The sequence below is a fragment of the Schistocerca americana genome, chromosome 2 (assembly GCF_021461395.2).
Source record: "Schistocerca americana isolate TAMUIC-IGC-003095 chromosome 2, iqSchAmer2.1, whole genome shotgun sequence".
Classification (NCBI taxonomy): Eukaryota; Metazoa; Arthropoda; class Insecta; order Orthoptera; family Acrididae; genus Schistocerca; species Schistocerca americana.
The window spans coordinates 155746552-155774288 of record NC_060120.1 but is presented as its reverse complement, the minus strand read 5'-3'; the positions used below and the strand labels follow the sequence as shown (position 1 = coordinate 155774288).

Below are 27737 nucleotides of genomic sequence, written 5' to 3'. Positions count from 1 at the left end.
GCATTGAAGCGTTTTCCACTCCAAAATTCTCTCAACACTTCATTTTGCTTATTGCTAGACCAATATTCATTAATAAAAGCTGTTTTAAATTCCGCTAAGGTTTTACATTTCAACATAACATCAGCTGACCAACGCATGGCGTCACCTGCTAAATGGCTTCTAATAAATGAGATTTTCTCTCGCTCAGACCAAGTTGGTGGAATCACATCTTCAAAATCGTTCCAGAAATCTAGCGGGTGGATATTTTTATCTGGATCGAACCGCAAGAACTGCCGACACCCGATAAAAGCGGCGTTTGCAGCTACAACTTGTTGTACACTACCATTACCAGAAGTTACTGAAGCTACTTTACTTTCAAGGTTAGCAATGTTAGTACTGATATTTTCTACTTTCATTTCAACATTATCTACTCTTTGTACAATATGAGTAGTGTCAGTTTTGATTGCTTCTACTTCTGCTTGACATATGTTTACTTTTATATTAACATCTTTAAATCTATCTGAGCACCAGATTCTGCCTCGATCTTTTCTGTTAACTTGTGCTCCAGCTTCGCATCTTCCATTTGGAAGTCTTTGCGAACCTCAGCAACTTCGGATTTAACTGTTTTATACATTTCAGAAAACTGTTGAGCAACCTTTTTCTTAATATCCTCATGATTGCAATCAATTTTACAATTCAAACTGTCAAGATCCTCTTTCAACTTATTGCAACCAGCCTTGAAGGTATCGTCCATTACCTCCAATCGTTTATTAAAACTAGTTTGGCTGGCCACAATTTCATACTTTAATGCAGCATTATTGGATTCTAATTTATTGTCCATTGCCTCAAACCGTTTATTAAAATTTGTTTGACTGGCCACCATTTCAGACTTTAATTCAGCATTGCTGGCAGCTATTGCTTGTAATAAAACATTTAAATCAACAGCCCCAGCATCTTTGGGTTGCTCACGAGCTGGCTTTTTATCACACTCAGGTGACGAAAAACTAGCTCCAACACCAGAATCATCAAAACTAACTGAAACTTCTGATTGATTAGTCATATCTAACTTCTCCTTCTTAAACTCTACCATCTCTGATGACTGTTTCATTTTTAATTCATCAGAGAAACTATCATCCACTAAATTTATCATTTCTACTTTCCGCTTTACTACAGGAGTCTCTATTATTGAAGCATTGCCCCTTCCCACACTACTGTCAGGAGACAATACTTCATATTTCACCTTAACATTACTACTTTCATGCATATTTACACTCGAACCGTTGTCAGGATTTACAGTTCCCTCAACAGACATAGGTTCTGATTTAAGTTTAACCTCAGTTTCTTTTGACGGTTCCATCGCCGACAGTCTTTTAGTGCAGGTTAGTAAAATTTTTAACAGCTTTTCACTTAACTTAGTTCCTTCTGCACGACGTATGGCGTTGCCGGCGCGGCGTACCAGGATTCCTGATGCGACGTGGCACGTTGAACTGCAGACGGCTCTCCGACGGCTGTTGTGTGTTTGCGTGGCCCGCAATTGCAGGCTCTGCGCCGGCTGCTCCAGCGGAGGACTGCGGTGCGGCGAGACTGGCTTCTCGCGATGCCGGCAGCACCGCTAGACTCAGTGCCAGCTCCGTCAATCCAGATGAGTTGTTAATCCAATTGCGTCGTCCACATGCACACGTAACACATTCACTGTTCTATACTCAGTTGCGTGTCGCATTTCACTCGCGAATCCGAATAGTTAAAATCACTTTCACTTAGTCGATTTTCCCGGCCGATGCACCATATGTGGGGCGGCGGATGTAGGTTTGTAGAAAAATATTTGTAGACTGTAGAAACATTTCCCGGCCGATGCACCATATGTGGGGCGGCGGATGTGTCGGTAAAAATTAATTTACTGTATAAATGCTTCCTTGTTTGAATGTAGAAATCAGTTTCTAGCTTTTAGAATGTTGTTATTGCTGTCTTTTGCCGTTCTCAACACTGGCTCTCTATGTACTCCGTGACCCCCAGAAAGTGATTTAATAAAACTTGGAGCCAGTAAATAGATATCCTAGTGCCCACTTTACCTGAGAATGTTCTTATAGCTGCAGCTTATAGCTCTGAGGAATTAGGAGATTGTCCGGGATTTCTAATCAAAAACGGTTTTTCCAAAATAGTTGAGTATATTCTGAAATTCACTAATAAAAACCACAAGTATCCCTACAACCTAACTAACAGAACAGTTCAGAGTCTAATGCGCTGATGCAACTATAAATGTCCGAATTAAATGTTAAAAAGAATGCTCGCCATAATTTGATGAAAATACTTCATCAAACGCCACGCTAAATTTTTGGTAGAATGTCTGTCCCGCGACGGCACGTGAAAATACGACAGTACGCAAACTGAAGCTAGATAATGAAAATCACCCCAGAATTAACACTTCACATGAAATGTTTTCATGGTTCCGCATATCTCTAGTAACTTAATACGGCACCCGAGGCTGTTTGTAGCAGATACACTGATGCGACGCGACTACCGACACAGATGGCGTGTCATTCAGCGTCTGGAGAGAACTGGGGCCTTGCTTCCTCGCGTAGCGTCCTTATATATAAAGCCGCGGTGCGGACGGCGAAGGGAACGCCTGATCTTTTCGGCTCTCTCGACTAGCCGCTGGGCTAGTAACGCACCACTTCAAGTTACATAATAATTTATAGCTTCTTTTGCTTATGGCCGATGAAGCTCTTAATTTAAACGTGCATTCAGCACGCAGGTAAGTATTGATAATAAAATTTTGACGTGGCTAAGTTAAATACTTTGGGCGAGAGAATTAATTAAATTACACTGCACGCAGCAGATGAACTCTGAACTGTCCCTTTTGAGATCCGCTATCGCTATAATTTTATAGGTATTCAAAAGAAACTTTACACATCTTCATAGTCATAGCGGACCTCCAACCTATTTAAATCTAAACATCCTAGCCTTATTTATTAACCTACTTAATCTATCTTGCTTCCTTCAGTTTTGAGACGAAAACCACTAAATCATGAATTTCCACTAAAATCTTAATATGTGAAATCCAAAGTACTGTTTTTATTGAATCATTATGAAAGATGAATCTAAATATAAATTTTGAAGTCTCTAGCTCTTTTCTGTTGCGCCAATGATTTTTTCAGAAAAACGTCCAAATTTCGAAAATGACTTAAGTTATAGAACTGATATTTAACACACATTAATTTAGTAATATTCCTGACATGCTAGAAAAGTTTTAGTTCATTTTCTTGATTTTTAAGGTATTGCGCAACATTTATGACGTCAGAGCTAGTTACAGCAGACTGGCTGGCACACAATGGAAACTGATGTGAATTTACTACAGCGTGAGTAGGCTGCTTCCCTACACGGTCTAAGGCGCTGCAGTCATGTACCGTACGGCTGGTCCCGGCGGAGGTTCGAGTCCTCCCTCGGGCATGGGTGTGTGTGTTTGTCCTTAGGGTAATTTAGGTTAAGTAGTGTGTAAGCTTAGGGACTGATGACCGTATTAGTTAAGTCCCATAAGATTTCACACACATTTGAACATTTTTTTCTTGATGCGTTGAACACATCCTATGCATAATCTTTCACTAATAGGTGCCTCAGCTTAGGTCTTAGCCTGGATGTTTTGAGCCTCAGTCACAGACTTATTCATGTTACTGCTGAAAATTAAAACTTCCCGCAAATGATGAGAATTGGGCTCAGAAGTTGTCATATTCAGCAGAGAATCTCAATATGATTTAATCACAAATCGCTAAATATTTTGGCGGGGTTCTTTTTACAAATGCCTTAGCTTGTTGTATGACACTTGCGGCCGGCCGGAGTGGCCGTGCGGTTCTAGGCGCTGCAGTCTGGAGCCGAGCGACCGCTACGGTCGCAGGTTCGAATCCTGCCTCGGCCATGGATATGTGTGATGTCCTTAGGTTAGTTAGGTTTAATTAGTTCTACGTTCTAGGCGACTGATGACCTCAGAAGTTAAGTGGCACAGTGCTCAGAGCCATTTGAACCAAGCCATTTGACACTTGCGGCCTACTTACTACCTGTACCGCCTCCTTACGCTGTTGCTGTCTATTGCAAAACGGCAAAAGCAAAGTTGCAGACCTAACACTTGTACTGAACCTTCCGGCAGGCATGCTGTTCCACCGCGCGGTGCTGATGAGCGGCTCGGCGCTGAGCCCCTGGGCGCTGGTGGAGAGCCCGGCGCGCTATGCGCAGCAGGTGGCGCGCCACGCCAACTGCTCGCCCGAGCTGCCGCACCCCAGCCTGCTCAAGTGCCTGCGCGACCGCCCGCTCGACGTGCTCATGTCGGCGCCCGTCGAGGCACCGCAGTTCTCCGTCGCCTTCGGCCCCAGCGTCGACGGCGTCGTCGTCGATAGCGGCGACCCTCCCGGGGGCGGCGGGGGTGGCGGCGGGAGCAGCGGCGGCTCCGGCGGTGACGGATCCTCCGGGTCCGGTACCGGCGCCAACGGCGGCGGCGGTGGCGGCTCTTCCGGAGGCGGAGGTTCGTCGTCCAGCGGTGGAGGCGGCCCCGGGGGCTGGAACGGCGCTGGGGGCTCCTTCGTCAACAGCGTGCTGCTGCGCAAGTCGGTAGTCTCCAAGCTGTCGCGTTACGACCTTTTGCTTGGAGTCGTGAAGGCGGAGGCCTACTTCGCCTTCTCCGGCGAGGACGTCCAGTACGGGATAGAGGCGGACCGCCGCGCCAAGATACTAAGGACGTTCGTGCGTAACACGTACCGGTTCCACTTGTCCGAAATCCTAGCGACGATAGTGAACGAGTACACGGACTGGGAGAGGCCGGTGCAGCATCCCATCAACATCCGTGACGAGACTCTGGAAGCGCTCAGTGATGCGCAGGTGGTCGCGCCCGTCGTGCAGACCGCCGATCTGCACTCTGCTGCTCGCAGGAACTCCTACCTCTATGTCTTCGACTACCAGACCAAGTACGGAGACTACCCGCAGGTACTGAAACTGTGGTGTAAGAAATTGAAACGATAATAATGATTAATAGAAACCAATTTAGCTCTATTACACATTCTATTCAAATAATGTAATCACCAGTCAATATTGTAAAAGACCACCACCTCCAGCGCAGACGTGCAGGTAAAGAGTCAGTGAGTTTCAGGAAGGCACCGACGACTCCAGAACCTTGACCAGCTGCCCAGAGTTTCACGGTTAACGATCCATGGCACGGAGAGCCACGTAGAGGTAATTCCATAGATTCTCTTTTAGGTTCAAATTCGGGGGATCTGGTGAACAGGGAAGTATGGTAAATTCACCCTGATGCTCTTCGAATCACGAACGCACGCTGCGAGCTGTGTGACACGTTGCATTGCCCTGCTGGTTGATGCCATTCTGGAGAGTAAAAACAAATTGCATGTTGGGGTGGAAATGGTCCCTAAGGATAGGTCCGTACATGTGTTGATCCTGTGCCCTCCACAATGGTGAGATCACCCAGAGAAGTGACGAACGCATTATCTAGACCGTAACACTCCCTTCTCCTTCCGACGATTGTTGCAGGGCAGCATACGCATAGGTTCAACTGTTCGATGGAGCGTAAAACGTAAGTGATCTGAAAAGGCCACCTGTCACCACACAATGGATATTCAGTGGCGTGCAAATTCCAGTCTTCGTAGCTGATGAACAGCACTCAGCATGGATGCATGAACCACGCTCCTGCCTTGGAGACCGATACGGATCAACGTTCGCTGAATATTCGTTGAGGAGACGCTGATGGTAACCCCTTGGTTCAGCTGGGTGGTCAGTTGCTCAACGGATGTACGTCTGTTCTAACGTGGACATATCCGCAGCCATCGTTCGTCCCTGTCATTTGTGGCCCATGGTACACCAAAGTTGTCTTGGCGCTGGTTTTGGTTAGTGCCCCTCACGGTACACTTTAACCATGGTGGCATGCGAAACAGTTTTAAAAATTTGCTGTTTCGGAAATGCTTCCATCCTTGACCCGCAAGCCATTGAAAATCCCCGTTTCTGCTTTATGGAAATGACAGCACTATTTTCCACCCTCCACCCCCCACTGCTAGTGCGACCACCTGCCCTATGTGGCTGGTTATTACACGTTGACTTCGAACATAGGCGACGGTCACATTAGTGTGACTTGACCATTTATTATACAACTATTATGTTAAGATCAGTTTCATTCTTTCAACAACATCGTGTTGCCGAGTTGTGCTGCAGCCTTGACATAAATGACTAGTTGTAGCAGGTAATGTTAAAGAACAAATCCAAAACACTGATAATAAACATTCTGCCGACCACCTGCCCTAAATATAGCGAGCTGACAAGAGATGCTGTGTACAGTAAACATGATCAATATTTCATCTTGATCAAAAATGCTTACTTGTACGCAGCATGCCATACTTCCGCCTGATGGTCGTCAGAATGTTTATGTGCAGCGTTTTGGATTTATTATTTAAAATTACTTATGACTACCTGACCCTACACGTCATGACTTAAGCACACTTCATCAGCTTGATGACGTTCAAAGAATGAGAGCTGTCGCAGCACAATAAGTGTGTAATAATACAGCTGAGGTTGTTTTTATGAATCTTTAACGTCAGTGTCAGCTGTGGACTCGACCTGATCAAGATAAATTTAAAAAGAGGTCACTGTTTTACATCTGACGGGGAAACGTCACCAACCTGACCTCGTGTTTTGAGGGGAAAAAAGTACACTAGCAAGACACCTGGCGCAGCAATCGATCCCGCGAGAAACTTTGGACAATTCTGATAGTGGCAGTTATGACCATCTGAATGTACAGCTTTTAAACTTCGCGTGAACTGACTGCTTGTCATTCAATCCACCCCAGTACAGTCGTTAATGCCTGACTGCGAAGTACTGTTTAATGGAGTGAGTAATGGGTTCGTGTTCATGATGTCGTTAAATTAACGAGCGATAGTGCTTTGCTGAATGTGTCAAATTGTGCGGTTTCCAACCTGTAACCCGTGCCAGAGATCTCTTTGCACTGAACACATTTATGCAACGATTCACAAATGCGCTGTATATTAATGAAGTGAATGATAATGTCGTTTAAGAAATAGTTCAGCACTATTTAATTATTAATACCTTTGTTGTGCGTTACGTTCTTTGGATTGGAAAACTGACATTGTTAAACTATTGTGATTCTCAACGAGACTGGCACCATCAAATTATAAACCGGAAATTATATACACCATTTCATTATGATTGTTCAGTTACTTTGGTTTCTTCACTTTGATTTTAAGGCTTAGTAATGAACATACACTTGCATGAGATTCGTATTGCGTATTCCTTTCTCCCAAAACAACGTAAAAACGTGTTCACGAACAAAGTTTGGAAACACGTTCGCCAGACGTCTTCCCCTCCTCCTGAACCCTCTCTCCCCTTTAACATCCCGCGGATAGGAGGGTGGAGGTTGTCATTGCGACGTACATTACTTTGCGCCCGGACTTTAGGCTGCTGCCGTGGAGCAGACCAAGTGACAGACAAACTGTACTCGCGAAGTTTAAAAGCTGTACGTTCAGGTCATAATTGCCTACCATCAAAGCTGTCTTGGACGCCTTGCCACGGTTCGCGTTGCTCTCCCCGTCGGAGATTCGAGTCCGTCCTCGGGCATGGGTGTGTGTGTTGTCCTTAGCGTAAGTCAATTTAAGTTAGATCAAGTAGTGTGCAAGCCTAGGGACTGATGACCGCAGCAGTTTAGTCCCATAGGAACTTACCACAAATTTCCAAAAGTCTCCCTCCATCATAATTATGTCGCACATTTTCGCGTAGGATTGAATGTTGGAGCTGATATCTAGCTATTGAAGCTTCTTCTCATCAAAATACGGGGTCAAGTTGGTGAAGTTTCCTTGTCAGTCGCAAATTTCATTGTATAAATAGCGAAGAAACCAGTTGTCAGTTTCTGTGTTATTTATTGTGACATCTGATGACATTTTATTTTAAAGGGACAAAGTCAGCAGTGTGCATATCCTATACATATAAAATTTAATAAAACCTACACGCTTACAATTCACACTCAAAAGTTTGTCGGAGGGTAAGATAACTGGTCTATTTTCCACTCCCGAAATGGTTAATATCTAAATCTTCCTGTGCGAACTCTAATTTCTCATATCTTATCACGACTGGCGTTTCGTCCTATCTAGGCAGGAGCCAAAAGATTCTCAGGCGATCGGAGGAGAAATTTAGTGTTTAAAATTTAGTGAGATGATATATCAGGAACGGTAAACGCCTTTGTTTTAACGTTTACAATAACCGTGATACTTCTTCCTCTATCTCGCAACAATACTAAATGCTTATATTCCTGACATTGTCCGTCTGGGGGAAAAGCTATGATTTAAAATTTTTTATAACATATTGTCCATTCGATGAAGACAGCAAAGTTCTGTGGAAGGCGCTTTTTAGAGGTCTTGGCACGTGTTGTGTTCTTCAGAAATAAGACAGGGCTACAATTATTGAAGTATACGAAATAAAATCGTCATAACTTCTGAACGATTTGCGTTAGGGCGTTCAAACTGGACGGTTGGTCGCCGGGCAGGATAGGAATTACGCGCATGCGTATGCGACGAAGCCCACATTCATTTGGATGGGTTAGTCAATAAGCAAAATTGGCGCATTTTGGGGACTTAGCATCCACGTTACGTGATCGAGAAGTCCCTACACCCTCGACGGGTGACTGTGTGGTGTTCAATGTCTAGTCCCGAAATATTCGGTGCGATACTCCTTGATGGTACGTTAAGTACCGAACGGTACGTGAAGGTTTTGGAAGAGGATGTTATCCTCATAATCCAAGATGACCCTAACTTCGACTAGATGTGCCTCACGCAGGACGGAGTTCAACTCCATCGAAGTACGAGAGTGTTTTATGTCCTCGGGGACCTATCTGAGGAGAGCATCCGGGCTCTGGGGTACCCAGAGGTAACTGGCTTGGGTCTTGATCGGCTGTATATCCTCCGGATCGTATCACATGCGACTCCTTTTTATGGGACTACATTTCTGAGCTGAAAACAGCCATTCAGGACGTCATCGACTGCATCGATGTTCCGACACACCAGCGGATCGTGCAGAATTTTGCTATTCGTCTGTGGCACATCACCGCCACAGATGACAGACATGTCGAAAATGTCATAACCTAAATCCCAATATCTCTTGTGACGTTTACATGTTGGATACAATGTGTGGAAGCCGTAGGTTGTAACTAATTTACATTTTTTCATATAGTTCAATAATTGTCACCCTATATCAAATGAGCTCAGTTTTGCCTGCCCGGATAGATCCTCGCGTTAGGACAGTGCTTCTGGGATCCGGACATGTCTGCCGTCCGCAGATCGGGTCCGCTCGGCTGAATAACGACGAGGGCCGGTGTGCCGGCTATCCTAGATGTGGATTTTAGTGGTCCAGCTACGTGAATATGAGACTACTAACCACATCTCACCTCAGTTACACGACTGACAAACATTTAGAGAACGTTAGCACACTTCTACACGCAGGCTTCAGGGGTACACAAATAACATCAGGAATGGTGGGAGGGACACTAAGGGCTGGCGACAGGGATGGCATCCGGCCACTCTCGAACAATTCCAAATCCGTTAATAACCTTGCCGACCCCGTCACCAGACCGACATGGCAAGCATCTTATGGCTTTCAGCAATACTTCAGAAGAGAACGGAAACCTTAACGAAAGCGTACTGTTTTCTACAAACTTTTTACACCTTTTTTTCTGTCAATAAAGCGCTGTCTTTGGGTCGCCTTCTCCACAACACTTACGTGGGATGTTTCTAATTTTAGTTGATCGTCATTGTAACCATTGTATATTTAGATGAACCGACAAATTCAAAATTTTTATGATGCAGCGTGTAACCGAAATATAACAAACATTTTTTGCCCTTATTTGGGGGATCTCACACTTTTTATTGTTCGTGGTCATTTGCTATTTTTCGCACCATACAGACATCATTTCTAAATCATTCTGCAATTCGTTTTTATCTAATGATGACCTTACCAGACATTGAATAACGGAATCATCTGCCGACAGTCTAAGAACTATGTCCAGGCTGTAATCTAAATCTTTTCTACAGATTAATAACAGGTGAGGGTCTGTACTAGTTCACTACAGAAACCCAGATACAGCTTCGAATTCACTCGATTACTTCACGTTAATTATTGTGAACGGTAAACTCTCTGACAGAAGTCACGAATTGAGTCGCACAACTGAGACATACTCCGTGCACTGGGAACTAAGTAGTATTGTAAATTTGAAACGTCATTTTACCGTGCAAGACTGTGACTATTTATCGAAGAGGTCAAAGACTGTTCGTGGCCTCTCGGCTGTCTGAGTGTGTCTGTTGCCGTAAATCTCTGCGATGTGTCTGTTAGAACGTCAGCATTTCATGGAGCAGTAAGTATTAGAAAAATTTAATACACGTAATAAATACTTACTAAAGACTATAACAGTATGACAATTGGTTATATCCTCATGCATTTCATCGTCCCCTATGACAGACTTCTCTTCGGTGCATTTACACTCCATCGTCTGCCTTTCTTTGTTTAATACTAAGCCCTAAACTACGTATTTAGATTAAGATCTTGAGCATGTTAAAGGTGGATAATTAGCTGGGAACACGGAGTAAGGATGCCAAACATGGCTTTGTTGACCAGAGTACGTCGTCACTCCGTGGAAGTAATTAAACAAACAACGAGTAGCTAGAACGGCTGAGAAGGGAAAATTAACACTTCTTCTTCTGTATACCTCTCTCTGAAACTGTCCCACCTAGCTAAAGCTTTTCAAGTGAGGTGCCTGAGTTCTTTTAAAAAAGAAACCTCCGCTCGTTACAAAGTAATTGCGTTTCTCTAGTTATTGAGTCGAGACATCGTAACACGAGGAGTAGTTGTGTTATATTACAACGATGCTGTCTCTCTTCACTCCAAGGTGTTAACGATATATTTATTTCATTTGCTGATAGTTCGAGGAAGCAGATAAAGAGGAGTTGGATTTGAGAGCAGTCTTTGTTAGTGAATCACAAGCTCTACGGTTCACTACCGAAATGATTGCTCATTTCAAACAATTTTAAATGCACTCAATTTCAGCAGTATTCCGTATGCCAGTGTACGACATAAATTGTTTCGCACTGAAACATTAAAACTAATAGAACATGGCGCTTATAATTCTACTGAAAGCAAATTGCGCTAGTGCGTCAGAGCACTGGTGGGACGCACATCGCCTGATTTCAACTGCCCATACAGCACTGACTCGACCACCACTCTAAGCACAAATGACAAGCGACAACTGTCATGACTTTTGAAAGCATGTGAGCGGGTTGTGATTTCCCTTGATTGCTGGAGGAGGATATTAATGTTTAAAGTGCCGTCGACAACGCAGTCATTAGAGACGGAGGACAAGCTCGTAATAGGGAAGGTTAGGGGAGGAAATCGGCCTTGCCCTTTCGAAGGAACCATCCCGCCATTTGCCTGATGCGATTGAGGGAAATCACGGAAAACTTAAATCAGGATGGCTGCACTCAGGTTTCAACCGTCGTCCTACCGACTGCGAGTCCAGTGTGCTATCCACTGTACCAACTTGCACGGTTGGAATGCTGGACTTGGCTAAAACAGCGGTAGTTGCATTAACGTAACATACTCTTTGTGCTACTGCAGATCAGTACGTTTACGGCCAAACACCACAAAGAATGGATATAACCCACGCAACGTAAACAAAAACTGCTATATTTGAAATTCCGACTCGTACATTCTTGGTTCCGGCGATGTTTCACTGTTACGGAGCCTGTACACGTCATATTAGCGTACAAGTCTCAACAAGGGACATGACTTGTTAGAAACATTTCCTTAAAGTTTCGGTGTCCGAAACATACAGCGATCAACGCTCCACACTAACATTATCTATTTGCTTTCCGAATGATCTGTGGCATAGACTATACATGTACATACTTACTCCGTAAGTTCTCACTCAGTAAACTATAGCAACCAATAGCCTAGTGGAGACCTGTCCTATTCTGTTTGCCAAGGGACCGAGGGGAAATTACGAGCCTCCATTGACAACATATCATTCTCATGATCCCCAGGAGGGATACAATTGTGAAGTGGTTTAACTGATGCACACTGTTCCTCGAATACGATTTCCTTAAATCTACCCAAAGGTGGGTGGATTTAAATCTTTCAAGAATTTTTTGTTTATATTGGTATGGACTCTACCAAACTCTCGCGAGCAGTCCATTTCTGAATTCCGTCCATGTAAGCTGTAAAGCATACTTGACAATAACCCCAAATAAAGAGTCCAAATTCTAAAGTAATTAACACCAGCGTTTAATATGCGGTTTCTTAACTGGTACACTCCACCTTCTCAGAATTTTCTCAACAAATTGAATTCTCCCATTCTATTCCGTGAATGACTTCTCGAAAAAAAATATCAGAACGGATTCCGTAAAATAATAAAAAACAAAAAAACACTGATGAAAACTGTCCACACAATGTAGATCATACATGGCTGTGAATATGGCACTTTGTCTTTGCGGGGAACTCTGTCAACTGATGATCAGGATACGTTCATACAGTCTTCACAAATGTGTTATTTGACTAATTAAAGCCACAACGTCATACGATTGAAAGTGCTCTAAAAGAGCACAATAATACAGCTAATGTTCTCAATAAACGATTAATCACTTAGGGGTAGCAGTTCACTAGAGGTACAATGGTGCTGTCTAAAGGAAATGATTACACTTGGAGGTTTGTAGGAAGTTGACAGTGACTAACTACTTTCAGTTAGTGCCCTCCTTAAATATGGATAAGTATATGGCAATGAACTTATCAAGGATAAAGAACCCGATAATATGCAACTACGAAATTAGAGGTACAGCTATGGAGCCTGTGGCATATTGTGCAAGCGTCTATGATGGAGGGGAACGGGATATTTTGTACGTGAAGGACATGTGTAAACGGTAGTAGAGTATCCAGTTTATGGACTTCAGTTACTTGTGAAGTTTGTGGGAAAATACGAAAGTAATCTTGATTTCAAACGCTATTTTGCCCAATTATTTGCAGCCCGAGCGTTTGGAGTCCTTTTCAGCTTGGTAATGCAGCTGGCAATGGCCTTATTTAGAGATCTCCTGGGTATGAAATATGTCAGCATAGCTGATACCAAAGAATAAGTATGCTCAGTGATTTTGCACGACAGTACTATCGGCACTTGGTCGGCATTTAGTCTAAATTATGAGCAGCGTGTATTTGAAAACGTTTACATTGTTAATTTTTGTCTTCATTGCGATAAAAGGCTGTAGCCTGGACATAAGGATGTGTGAATACAGCTTGAGGGATGATTTTAGAGATTCGACGTTACGGGTCGACTGTACACCACCTCTATTGTCTCCAATGTACGTCTCGACTAGTGGCCACGAACTCTGAGTGTCCCCTACATCCAGCTTTCTCATTTGCACTGAGTTGACAGTAGTCATGGTATAAGTGAAAATATGTCTTCCAATTTGCCTGGGTGGTAACGTGCTTACCTCCCACGCATGCGGACCTGTGTTCGATTCCCGGCCGCGTTGGCGATTTTCTCCACTCGGGGACTGGGTGTTGTGGTGTCCTCACCTTCGTTTCATCCTCATCACCGGCGCGCAAGTCGCCCAATGTGGCGTCATCAGAAATAAGACTTGCACTTGGCTGCCTAACTTCCCCAGTTGGGGCCTCCCGACCATCGATACCATACACTCCTTTCCATTACCTCTAAATACGGTGTGGGCACTCCTTTTTCCGGCTTAGTGTATCAGCTTGATGTGGCATGTGTTCATTAAGCTATGCAGCCTCTATAGGTGTCCATAATTGCAAAAGTGTTCCCAGTGCAAGAGTTGTCCACCAAAAGACCACTCGAGTATTTCCCATAAATATTTTTTCGGTGGGCTTCATGTTGTGGGACCTAGGTGGGCAAATCGTTCACTCGAACTGTCCAGAATATTGTTCAAACCAGTCGCAATCAGTTGTGGCCAGGTGGCATGACGCATTGTCATCCATAAAAATTGGGAACACGAAGTCCATGAAGGGCTGCAAATAGTGTCAAGGTAGGCGAACATAACCATTTCCAGTCAATGATCGATTCAGTGGGACTAGAGGACCCAGTACATTCCATATCAATCCAGTTCACATCACTATGGAGCGAACACCAGTTGGCACAGTGGCTTGTTGACAACTTGGATCCATGGCTTGTGGGATCTGCGCCACACTTAAACCCTACCATGAGTTCTTACCAACTGAAATCGGGACTTATCTGCCTAGGCCAAGGTTTTCCAGTCGTCTAGAGTCCCACTGATATGGTCACGAGCCCAGGAAAAGGGCTACGGGTGATGTAGTGCTTTTATCAAAGGCACTCGCATCGGTCGTCTGCTGCCGTAGTCCATTAACGCCAAATTTCGCCGCACTGTCCTATGTTCGTCGTACGTCCCACATTGAAATGAAATGTCGTGTGGTGAGGGCCTCCCGGCGGTTAGACCTGATCGCCTGGTGCAAGTCTTTTGAAGTGCCACCACTTTGTCGACTTGCGCGTCGATGAGGATGAAATGATGATGAAGACGACACAAACACCCAGTCCCTGAGCGGAGAAAATCTCCAACCCAGCCGGGAATTGATTTCTGTGGTTATTTCACGCATTGTTGCTTCTCTGTCAACACTGAAAACTCGACGCAAACGCCGCGGCTCTCGGTCGATAAGTGGAAGGCTTTGACCGATACGTTGTCCATGGTGAGAGGTAACGCCTGAAATTTTGTTTCATCGGCACGCTCTCGACACTGTGGATCTCGGAACATTGAATTCCTTAACGATTTCGCCCGCATCTCGTGGTCGTGCGGTAGCGTTCTCGCTTCTCACGCCCGGGTTCCAGGGTTCGATTCCCGGCGGGGTCAGGGATTTTCTCTTCCTCGTGATGGCTGGGTGTTCTGTGCTGTCCTTAGGTTAGTTAGGTTTAAGTAGTTCTAAGTTCTAGGGGACTGATGACCATCGATGTTAAGTCCCATAGTGCTCAGAGCCTTAACGATTTCCTAAACGGAATTTCCCATGTTTCTAGCTCCAGCTACCGTTCTGCGTTCAAAGGCTTTTCATCCAGGTCGTGTGAGCATAATCACGTCTGACACCATTTCACATGAACCAGGTAAGTACATACGACAGCTCCACCAGGGACTGCCCTTCCATTTCTTGAGTATGCGATACTGCGACATCTGTATATGGGCATATCGCTATCCAATGACTTTCGTCACATCAGTGTATTTGTTGAATACAGTCCAATTTTCGTCTTCTGTTATAGACTCTCTACGACCGTCTTTAGTACAGTAGTAGTTATTTACTGTTGGTTTGACACATGTCCTATCTCCCTGCCCTTTCTTATAATCAATGTAATCCACGTATTCTCGTCGCCGTCGATTCTCCAGGCAGCCATACGGTTTTTTTGTGTCTACTTAATTTATAGGAAACTTCTCTTGGTCGCAAGTATTTAGATGCTCGTATTTTCCGCTTTCCATTATTCACTTCCATATAATCCAGTGCTCTAGATGCACGTTTTCAGAAATTTCTTCTTCAGGTTACTGCCATGTTGAATACTAGCGGACCTCTTTTAGCGATGAATGCTCTCTATGCTTGCGCTGGCCTGCTTCCTACATCCATCTGACATCTTTGTTAATGTTATATTTTCCTTCCAATGTGGCAGCATTCTTTTACTTCACCTACGTTCTTTCGTCCTTGACTCGGAATTCGCGTGACGCCGATTAAACTCACACTCGCCGCCGTATGCTGCAACGACATTAAAGAGCAAAGCCGTCGCCCAATTAAACTCCACTCACTTTCAGAAGAAAAAGAACCCCTTGAATGACTAGGATTAGGACGTTCATATTCACAGGACTTGTACATTAGTGTGTTCTACAGAAATTATTAGCGTTTCAACCATGTCGGCCCGCGGGTTCAAGGCCAACAACATTGTCGCTGTGCAACACCACCTATCGGTAACATGTGCCTGCGGTTCTCGTTGTCGCTATAAACCAAACGTAATGCTACAGTGTGACTGAGCAGAAGTGATAAAGTCTTGCAGACGTATACAAAAACCGTACCGTCAAATCTGTGAGTTTGACAGCAGGTGCATTATTGACATGAAAGAATGTGATGCATCCATCCGGGAAATTGCTGCTCGTGCGGGACTAGGTGTTTAAGCAGTGCAACTGGTGTGTGCAGAATGGTTCACGGAAGGCCGTAGAACGCGATCCGGTGGGTCAGGTCGCTCCACCAGACCACCGCACGAGAAGATCGACAGCTCATCGTAATGGCATTGCAGGACAGGTATGCGTCCCCCTCGTCTCTGGCGCCACAGTGGAACATTCGAACACATCGTGCACCATCAGGGGTGACAGTCCGTCGCCGTTTATTACGGCATGGGTTACGTACGGGTCGTCCACTTCTCCTTCTACCGTTGACGATTGTGAAGAAACACGTTAGACGGCAATGGTGTATGGAACGACGTCACTGGGGACGGGAATGGCATCAGATAGTGTTTTCGTACGAAGCTAAATTCTCTTTGTTTGAAAATGATGGCCGCATTTTGGTTCGCCGCAGACAGTGGGATGGTCATCAAAGTGATTGCATTTCCACAAGACATACAGCGCTAACTGAAGGCCTTATGGTGTGAAGTGCTATTGGGTATCACCGCAAATCATAGATGGTACGTGTCCAGATCACTGTCTCCAATGTGACCTACGTGAATGACAGCCTGCGACCCGTATCCATACCCTTTCTGCCCAACACCCCAGACGCCATTTTGCAGCAAGAAAATGGACAACTACACATTGTTGCACGAACATCTGCCTTCTTTGTGTCGCAGTATTTCAGCGTTTTGTCCTGGACCGCCAGATCACCAGACTTGTCGCCAAACCGAAAATGTGTGGGATACGGTGAAACGACGGGTGCAGTGCTGTGACCCAATGTCAACCACCATAGATGAACTTTGGAGCCATGTGAATGAAGCTTTGGGGGCTATACCGCAGGGCTGCATTCCCGCGTTATTTGCTTCGATGCCATCACGCATGAAACAAGTTATCAGGGCCCATGGAGGAGCCGGTGCCTACAAGGCAATAGGACACATGCTGAACCGATGTGACTGATTGCTAATCATTTCTGCAGAACACACTAATGTACATATCCTGCGAACACAAGCGTCTTATCATCAAGGGGTTTTGTTTTTTCTGGACATGAGTGTACTTTCAGAAAGATGCCTAGGTCAGACAGCTGGACTCGAACTGGCTTGCCCAGTTGGATCAGAAAAACTACTGCCGATAATATCCACTTAACAAAACAAGAATACCATTCAGCTTCGATAAGGGGAAAAGTCACGTTAAAAAAATCACAGGCCAATGACCAAGGAAACAACTACAATACAGTGGGTCCAGTGAAGACGATTTTTTGGTTTACTGTATTGGGTTAGTTTTAGTGAACCATACTGCCAAGAGCTTGGTACAAATATAAAGTCAAATATACAAACAATTTCTTTCATCAGTGATTTAAAACTTTTTATAATGGCCACATAGGTACAACAGTTACACCTCAGGGATCTTGACATATCAACCGTAGATAATACTGACTATGAAAGGATCTTGACGTAGATTGTGTGGCATACGCCTGGAACGACAGATAGTTCACCAGATTTCCTGTTAACATGCTACAATTTCGTATTAAACTATAAACAGGGATTTGGATAATTTTCTCAGTTGAAGTAATGTACAGTTTTTGCTGCACGGTTTAATGGTGTGTAGCTGACATGCCCATTCTCAAAGCACACACTTTCTCATTACCACGTCTAGTCGTACAATATGGTACGAAAAGACACGAATAGCTTCCTGCCAGAAAGTAAAACAGTGGGATAAACGTACTTTCACTGATGTTAGCCTACATGTTTGTTGTTGTAGCTGACTGACAGAGCAACAGTAGACACATAAGCTAGTATCAGAGGGGCTACTTGTTGACTATTCTTCATACCTGTCGGATGGACTGTTAAGTAGTTGGGCTATGACTGGTTTACACTCATATTAGGATTGCTATCAGCTTTCGTCTCGTTTGAAATTTTAGAAACCAGGTTATGCTTCTAATTAACTGTTGGATCGCAGCGTAGTATTGACCCCTTATGGCAGACTGAAAGGAGTCGATACTCTCCTCATTCTTCTTCGGCTAGTTTCCTAATCCATGACTTGCAGTGGGCGTGATAGTAGATTGACGTTCATTGCAGGGCCAGAAACACTGGTTTCCTAACTCAGCTGGTTGATAGAGTCATTGTAAACCAGGTCTGGATGAGCTGGGGACCCTGAAAATGAGATAATCATACCCCTTCGTTCTTTTTGCTACGATTGTTGAAGAATTTCCAGTATTTTATTTCATTTTACTGTTCAAGTTTGAATTTTGAATTGCTTGCATTCTGAGTCAAATATCAGAAAGCTAACTTCACTATTTGATGAAAGCCTACCAGGCAACATTCCTCTAGAAAAGTGGAAAATACCTAAGGGAAATTCCTCGCTGGCCTACTGGAATGCTCTTTCAATTGCTTGTAGACCTTCAGTGCTGAACAAATGGCGTGCTTCATCTCACCGGATCACCAAATATTATCTTCAGAAGCACACATTAGGTAAACTCCTCCGCTCCAGAAGGTACAAGACATCAGCATCAAACTCTTCGATATCACGAACCTCCAAAACATTCCAAGAAATTATTTTTCACTTACGTCTCCCAGCGAATCGGAATTAGGAACGGGATATACGCACTTACATTGATCGTTTCCTACTCACACTTCTGCTCCCTACCCTGAGTTTCAGAGAGTTCTCAGCAACGGTGTAGGAACACACCGTGTGTATGAGAAAAATTAATCGCCCTTTACGTCAGCCTCGTCAGCTCAGACCGCGATCCATTTCGGATGAATAGGGGAAGAGCTGTGCATCATTTTCAGGTGGAACAGAAACCTTCTTCCCCTGCAACCTGAAACCCCGCAACCCTACTTTCGCCTTAGGGTTATCTCTAATACAATTTTTACTACTATTCAGATCTGTCATCTTTTATTGGTTTCTTTTGAATCCAAATTCTTCTCTGATAAGACTGTTCTTTCCACTCAACAGGTTCTGTAATTCTTCCTGCCTTTCACGGAAGTTAAAACATAACCAACCTATTTTATAATTTATTTGCTTTCTTGTTTCTTTACTTGCGTCATTGCTTCTTAAATGTACATGTTGAACATTAAAGCTGTGTTTCTACATGCATGAATTACATGCACGCCCATCCCACCACCACTACCTCTAAATGCAATTAGTGTTTCTACTCGCCGAAGCTGGCAAAGGTACTTACGCGACATTCAGTATGGTGACAAGAGAAACTATTTTTACAGCTGTTGCTCAGCTTTTGACCAAATAGCGTATAATAACCTTAAACAACAAACATGACCTACTAATGCTGGATTCTGGTGTCTCGTTGGGATCTTTATGGAACATCCCATACACTAATAAGGGTGCTATCTGTAGAAGTTGACGTTTCTTTCAAAAACCATTTCCGAATGAGTGAAGTTGATTTCGAAATGCTTGGGAGCCACATTTAGAATTCCATATTAAAAGTTAATGCAAGTATTCGATCCACCGTTCCAGATTTCTTATATTACAGGTAGTATTGAAATATCTCGAAGATAATAAAACACCAATATGTATATCACATTACTCAATGATAGCTACAATACGAACACCTTTTTGTTTTCATAGGATTTTAATGAACTTCAAGAGTAGCTTTCATGCTCTAATGTCACAAAGAAATTTCCATTTCATCTTAATAATTATAAAGTAAATAATTACCATTATACTGAAAAAATACATATATTATATTAACTGTTCTGCAGTACTATGAAGCTGACCAAGGTTTACACTCTGAGTTAACAATACTTCAGAATCCTTTCCGTCACTTCAAACAGTACTGTATGATTATTAGGAATTGCTGAACGCTAGAATGCGTTTCCTATAGCACAATTTAAGAACAATGTGCCATTTTACATCGTATTTATTTTTTTACTTACTTGAAGACTAAGGCCGTTATGTTTGGATGACGCTAACTTTCAATGAACACAAACAAAGGATACAAGATCAGTGCTCTCATCTAACCAGAGTGGAATGAGAGCATATGCATCTACTTGCAGCTACTGAAGTTCGTAGGCGACGGAGGAGGAAGCGACATTTTGCCAGAAAGTTAAACGCCGGTAACAGTTGAGTGCGAGTAGGCTGTTTCCATACGTAGGTCGGCTTTCGCGAGTGGTGGTGGGGGAATGTGGGTGTAAATAATATACGCCTGTGGAAACCCGGCGTAAACAAACTGAATCCATCCCTGACTTACGCATTTTATGTTTCGAGCACTTTTCTCTTGGTCTTCCGTTCTTACCTTTCCCTATTGGCATTGGCACACACTGTATATGTCCAGTAGTTCACATATCTTACACAACTTTTGTGTCACATTGCGACATCTTGCACCATGTTGTGCTGCCCACCACTTTTTCTGTGAGTCGGTTATATTTGCATGATTAATAATGTATTTGTTACTGATGAAGAGATAAATAAAGTCATATTTCAGAAAAGTTGTAACAGCCCAGTTTATATAATCGCCTTTTAAGAAAATATGTTTGACCGTGTTCCCGTGTGCCTAACAGAAGTAAAATCGGGCAAAGGTATCGTTTCCAAAGGAAGATGTAACACCTATTTGTGAGGGAAAGGTTTCCAACAAGTTATATCTGAGGGCAACTTGCACCACTTACTCTACTCTCAGCAAAATTTAATTATCGAAAATGATGCAATTATTCATGTATCGTTCCAGTGAAAAGTGGTTACCATGGGACTCGGGACAAAATGGTTCAAATGGCTCTGAGCACTAAGGGACTTAACTTCTGAGGTCATCAGTCCCCTAGAACTTAGAACTACTTAAACCTAACTAACCTAAGGACATCACACACATCCATGCCTGAGGCAGGATTCGAACCTGCGACTGTAGCGGTCGCGCGTTTCCAGACTGTAGCGCCTAGAACCGCTCGGCCACACCAGCCGGCAGGACTCGGGACACGAAACAATAAAGATAACTAATACTTTTGGAAAAACGAGAACACTTTCGCCAGCCCAACTGGGCACTGTCTGTTCACTAAGTAATTGAAAGTCCGAACAGCAAAGAGTAAGGAATAATTTGAATACGTGGGCCACAAAATGCTACACGCACTTTTGCAGTAACAAAACGCATCACTAAATAATAATGAGGAAGAATTTCAGTTACTCCTTCACTCGTTATTAAATAAAATGCCGTGTGGCCAGGACCTTCCGTCGGGTAGACCGTTAGCTTGGTGCTAGTGTTTCGAGTTGACACCACTTCGGCGACTTGCGTGTCTATGGTGATGAAATGATGATGATGAGGACAACACAACACCCAGTTCCTGAGTGGAGAAAATCTCCGACCCAGCCGGGAATCGAACCCGGGCTGTTAGATATGACATTCCGTCGCGGTGACAGCTCAGCTGCCAGAGGCGGACTACTCGTTATTAAACACAATGGAATGAATTTGAAATAAATAAATCTCACGCTGGCTAAGTGGAGGCTGCCTACTATTATGTTAAATAGATGCGTAGGCTGACAGTAGCGTCTACTCACTTTAACTAACTTAGGAAATGGCAATGAACTGGCAATGAAACACGAAAGAGAATTTTAATTGACTTTAGAATAATATAAATAGAAGAACTACCACTGAATATCAACACAACTGCAAACGCCGAAATGCGAACCAAGCCAACACAGAACAGCAAGTATGAGTAAACTTTTTCTTTTAAGTAATATTTTTAGTTTGAAGTGCCAGGATTAATTTACTTTCAGGTAACTGGTTTTTCTTTTTGACCTACAAGAATAACTCCGCCTCTAAATAATATTTATGTCAACAGTGAAGTTTGATGAGGCATTTTAAAAATGCTTTTACTTCTGTTTTGAAAATTATCAAATATGTAGAAGCGAACTATTACTTAAATTAGTTTTGATATATGTCTCACCTTTCAGATAAACGACACTCGGTATGTTTCAGTAACAGGAATGGTCATGGGACTTATTTGGTAATAGTGACTTGAGCTGATTATTAAATTAAACTTTCTAAGTTTTTGCAGTAATTGTCATTAAAATTAACAGTTCACCAATATCACTGGGTAATGTCGTTACAGACAAAACGTCAAGTAAGTGGAACAGTTTTACAGTCGTTCGTTGTTCGAGGCTTGAAACCGTAGCTGTCGTCATAAACGCTGTAGTAGCTCCAGACAAAATTTTGCAAGCGCAGATTCACTCAGCAATGAGCACTGACGGAGTGTGACCTTGATGTTAATGGAGTTGGCCCTTCATCTGCCCGCACTCGTCAATTGCTATTGTGCTGCTAATTAAAAAATCTCCTCATGCTGACTCACCAAGCAACTCGCGCTTCCGATCGCAGAGTCCGCAGTGAAGTGCCTGTGCAGTGCGCACATTGTGCAGTGACTCAACTTACGTCCAAAGACGCCGCCACACAGTGCGTCTTTGCTCTTTCATTCATGTCCCTAACATTTCTATAATATTTTCCAAACGAGCTTTGACCCAATACAAATTACAGTTATTTACATTGTTATTTACAAAGATCAATAAACATTCTTTACACATACAAATATCTTGTGAGGTTTACAAGAAAATCGAAATACGAAATTTAAGTACATACGGGAAAAAATTAAGCACATACATCCGTATTAAAGTGGCTAATGGTGTGGGTTCCTGTTGTCATGTCCTAGTTCATGAACCACAGGCAACGTACGAGTGGCCAAGTAAGTGGTCCTGACAGTAGGGATACCAGTTACTTTGGAATATGGCTGGGCATGTCGGACATATTCTGAGTCGTGTTCACCTTTGTACTCAGACGGCAAAGACTACCAAATCCACTGGTTAGTCCCTCAACCGTTAGGGGTAAGACTCAATGGGACCCAGGGCAAGTAATGCAAGCAACCTGCTTCCCTGGTACTTTAAATATGATGCTGTCAACAATCAGAACAATTAGAGATCTGTATTAAAGTGTTAGAACGTCATGAGATGATGATGGAGCAAATCCTTATTAACTAGCAGTTTCGACCAACTGACCATCATCAGGTATCATACAGTTATTTTCAACAGCCTACAGGACAACCGCTTTCACTGTACCATCACATAAAATAAAAATCTTGTTTTGATTCATCAGCCTTCTGACTCGTTTGATGCGGCCCGACATTAATCTCTCTCCTTTGCCAACCTCTTTATCCCAGAGTAGCGCTTGCACCCAACGTCCCATATTTTTCTTATGTCTGTGTCCTATCAATCTGTTCCTTTTCTTGTCACTTTTTGCATATGTTCCTCTCTCCGCATATTCTGCGGAGAGCGTTACTTTTTCGTAGTTAGTTAGTTGCTTCTATATTCTTGGAGATGTGGTTAGACTAGTGCAAGTAAATGGAAGACTGTTCCTATTGTCCCATACGCATTTTGCTTCTTATTATAAGCGAAGCACCTTCAGTACCTGGTAGTAAATATTTCTTTTTCAATGTAACAACTGCGTCATATAATAATTACAGATTTGTAACTACAATACAGTTTTTGTTATTTTCGTGTTCTTAGATGAGAAAACATTTTGTGGCACTAGTTCACTGAGATTAAATTAATATTTGTTTCTACTTACTGTTCGTGGTATTAGTACATACGTGGCTACGGTCTACGTAAGCAGGATGACCGATTTTCGGTGTTTTATCAACATATTTCAACTTAATACATCACTGTCACTGCACAATGTGTTTTGATTTGGTGTGTTTACAGCAGTGGTACCAGCTGTTCTTCTATGTTTATCGTTCGCCTTTTGTTTCTGTTGTGGTGTACCTAAATCGCTCTAAATGCTGTTGTGGTTGCTTTGGAAAGGTATGGTCAACATGCTTCCCTGTCCTTGACACAATCCGAGCTTGTGCTCTGTCTCTAATGACCTATATGTCTACGGGATTTAAAACCCTATCTTCCTTCCATCTCCGTTATTGCTTTAGTATCTAACCTGGCCACAGGATTGTCGTATACAATGATTTAGTAATTTTTCACCTTGTTGTCCATTTTAAAGGCTCTGAGGTATGTTAATGTGGTGCTGTAATGTTACGCGTTTACCGTTGTAATGTTTAATTTAACAATTTTCTTGTCCTGTTCTATGTAAGATGGTTAATGTCCTTGCCTTATTAGGTATTCAGCAAAGGTAGAACGACTAGTTTACTAGTCCGAACTTCTTACGTGCTCCCTATATCTAGTTTTGAAATTTCTAACAAACGCAGCTACACTGATTGGCAGTAATGATACGCTCATGTGTTTTATTTCGTTTGTATATTAATGTTTGTAAATGTGACTGAAGTCGGTTTTTTGTTCTGTATGCTTTTTGTAGGGTTACACGTGATTGTACTCAGAAATAAACGCGTATTAGAGAGCCCTGAACATGGTTCAGAAATAAAAAAAGCGAAACTGGTATGGGACAATAGAAACAGCCATTCATTCATTTGCATAAGCGAACCACATCTCTAAGAACATTATTTAGCCCTTAACCGTGGACTTCGATGCGACTCTGGCGACTTGGTTTCAACGTCGGGAAACTTGAACGCTGCGTAAGCGAAAGCGGTGCGCACGAGTACGTGCGAGTTATTAGTTCCATCAAGCGGCGTCACGTCAGCAACCGCGCTGCTGCAGACTCGGCCGTAATTCTCTTCTCCACGCAGCGCCGTATCGCCCCACTCCCCGCCGCGCGCAGCCCCTGGGAGCAGTTTGCCCGCAGCACAGCTCAGCACGGCCCGGCGCGGCGCTGCCCACTGCTGGGGGTCCCGCGCCGTATAGAGACTGATGGGGCGCGGCCGGCGGCGGCGAGATAGCGGCACCTGCTGCACGCAGATCCGCCGCTTCTGCCAGGAAAGGCCCTCCGCCTCCACACGTCCAGTCGCGCCTGGGCCTGCCCGTAACTCCAGCCTCCCCCCTCCTCCGCCAGGCATCACCCCATCCCATTGTGCTCCCAGTTCTCCATCTCCAGCGCAGCATCCGACCGCCTCGGATAAAACAATATTCTCCGTCGGATAAAGGCTACACGATATATAAGGGCGTTACGACCGTTGGAAGGCCGAGTCAGAAAAATGTACGGCTTGTGCTCATCCCCTGTGATCTGCAATGAAGTGTTTGGGGTCCCCGGGGGTTGCCAGGACAGGCCTTGCTTCCACATAGCTGCCATTCTGGACTTTCGAGGTCGGAGGCTCTTTCATGAAATGTGAATTTCGTTATCACTGGAGACCATATGTCGCTCGAAATAACATCATTACTTTCTGGGAACAGCATTACAGCAGAATGGAATTTCAGAAACATTTGGCTCCAGAAGATCCTACAGTACTGTACCGCGGCGATGAATACACGTCTTTGCTTGTTATGGCTGTGTCCTACAAGCTCGAACAGACTATATTGTGCTGAGGGTTCCCATTTTACATAAAGGCCCTTTTTTATCTGAAGACCTCGGTTCTAATTCACGTAAGCTATAACAAGGGACACAACTTAATTTGTATCCCTGTTCAAATAATTCCTCGCATATACCTAACATATACCTAACTAGCAGCAACTTGCGAAGTAGATTAGCGTTCATAGCATATTTAGAATCCTTATCTGAGTCATAGCTATCCACATTGTCCTCAGCTTTGTAAAGCATTATCGTGGTACGAACACGGCACACGTTACTACTATTGACAGCCATGTTTTTTTTCAATTGAAACTGTTTACATACACTCATTGGTACATAAGTGCCATTGGTGATAATCTGAAATTAGAGACAGAGCTGCCATTTCTCCATTTAACGTGGAACCGTCAACTAATATGAATAAAGCGCATCACATACTATGTTTTATGTTCAAAAACTCTGCTTCTCGTCGACTGTCTCTTGTCACTGTTTATACCCGATTTATTAATTTCTTTTCAGGAAGTAGCTAAACACCACTACTCGGGTGTTTATTTTTTTTATTTTCTCCTGGTATACACATATAGACTTCAACCCGCCAGGTTAGCCGAGAGCACTAATGTGCTGCTTCCTGGACTCGGGTAGGCGTGCCGGCCCCAGTTCGGATCCGCCTGGTGGATTAACAACAAGAGAAGGTGTGCCGGCCAGCCAACTTGGATATAGCTTTTAGGCAGTTTTCCACATCCTACTAGCTGGGTACCAGGCTGGTCCCCACGTCCCGCCTCAGTCACACGGCTCGCAGACATTTGCAACCCGTTCACACTATTTCATGGCTTACACTGGACACAGACAGCTACTCTTGAAGTTCATTAAAATCCGTCCTGGGGTTACGGGGTGGCGTCAGGAAGAGCATCCGGCCACCCTCTGTCACTAACATCGCCAAACGCATAGAAACAAGGCCGACCCCATGTTGAAGTGGGGCAAGGGCCCAAAGCAAATGAAGTACATATGTAGACTTCTAGTGTGTTTTGCAACTTAAATAAGTTAATTTTCACATGTGAATAGGGGAAAAAATTCTTGACATACGAATCATATTTGATTCTATAATCGGTTTCAAAATCATGCCAGAACGATTGTAACATTGTGCCAACACAACGAACACACGTCAGTCTTTAGAAGATTTGATATGCGAAGAAAAAAGAAATAGGGTTATTACTCTACAGTCAACAGGATTTTCATGTGTTGCGATCTTATTTATAATACAATCACACTGAACGTGTTCCAAAATTCTGAATTATTCATGTTATCCCATTACATATTTTCATCAAATTTATGGTTTTGTAAGTAATACAGAGCACACATAAATCTAGAGCAAACAAAGGCTACTGAATCCAAGGGGAAAAGCAACAGTGTTGCAAATATTCAGTTCTTCGATTTTATCTGCTATGAAAGTGGAATAACTGAACAATAGCAGTGACAAAATGATGAGGCTAGACCACGGATATATGTAATTGATACCCCCATTACAGACTCTACAGAAAACAGGCTGCCGTTATAAAAGTAAATGACCCATAATAATTGAAGAGAAAGAGACACAGGGTGTAAAGTCGCACAAAGAAGGTCTACAGGAAACTAACAAGAAAACCTGAGAAGTCTACAGGAAACTAACAAGAAAACCTGAGAAGGAGTTAAAATTCTTCAAGGAGGAGGGAGACTATGTTAGGGTTGGCCGATGGCAGTATAATTTTGTCAGAGATGGCGAAGGACTTCAACGAACAGTTGAACAAAACGGATAGTGTTTTGAAAACCGATCACATGGTGTCCACTTGCAAAAGTGAACTAAATGTAACTGAGTTAGTTAAGTCAGTCATCCGATGTCGAGGGAAGTAGATCAGGAAATGAGACACTAAACATAGACGGTTCATTATTTGGGCATCATGATGACTGACGGAGTAAGAAGTAAATAAGTTGTAAAATGAGGGCTGGAAATAAAGAGAAAATAGTTTTTGAAGAAGAGAAATTTGCTAACATCGTATGTACGCCGATCAACCAGAACAATATGACCACATTCCTAATACCTCTAATGCATAACTTTGGCACGGATAACAGTGGCGACGCATCGTGGATGGAATCACTGAGCCCTTGGAGGTCCTGGAGGGATTTGAACATACAGGTCACCTAATTCCCATAAATTCGGGGAAGGGGAGCGACGAGCTCTGACACCACGTTCAGTTGCATACAAATGT

At 43.4% G+C, this 27737-nt stretch overlaps 1 protein-coding gene across 1 annotated transcript in view; it reads left to right on the top strand.

Annotated features, from left to right (window-relative positions):
- The window catches only part of LOC124593845 (neuroligin-2-like), a 158312-nt gene that overhangs the window by 55279 nt on the left and 75296 nt on the right, over positions 1-27737 (top strand). Inside the window, exon 3 of the mRNA XM_047132193.1 lies at positions 4118-4947. Coding sequence (XP_046988149.1) covers positions 4118-4947 — 830 coding nt within the window. The remainder of the gene's footprint in view (positions 1-4117; positions 4948-27737) is intronic.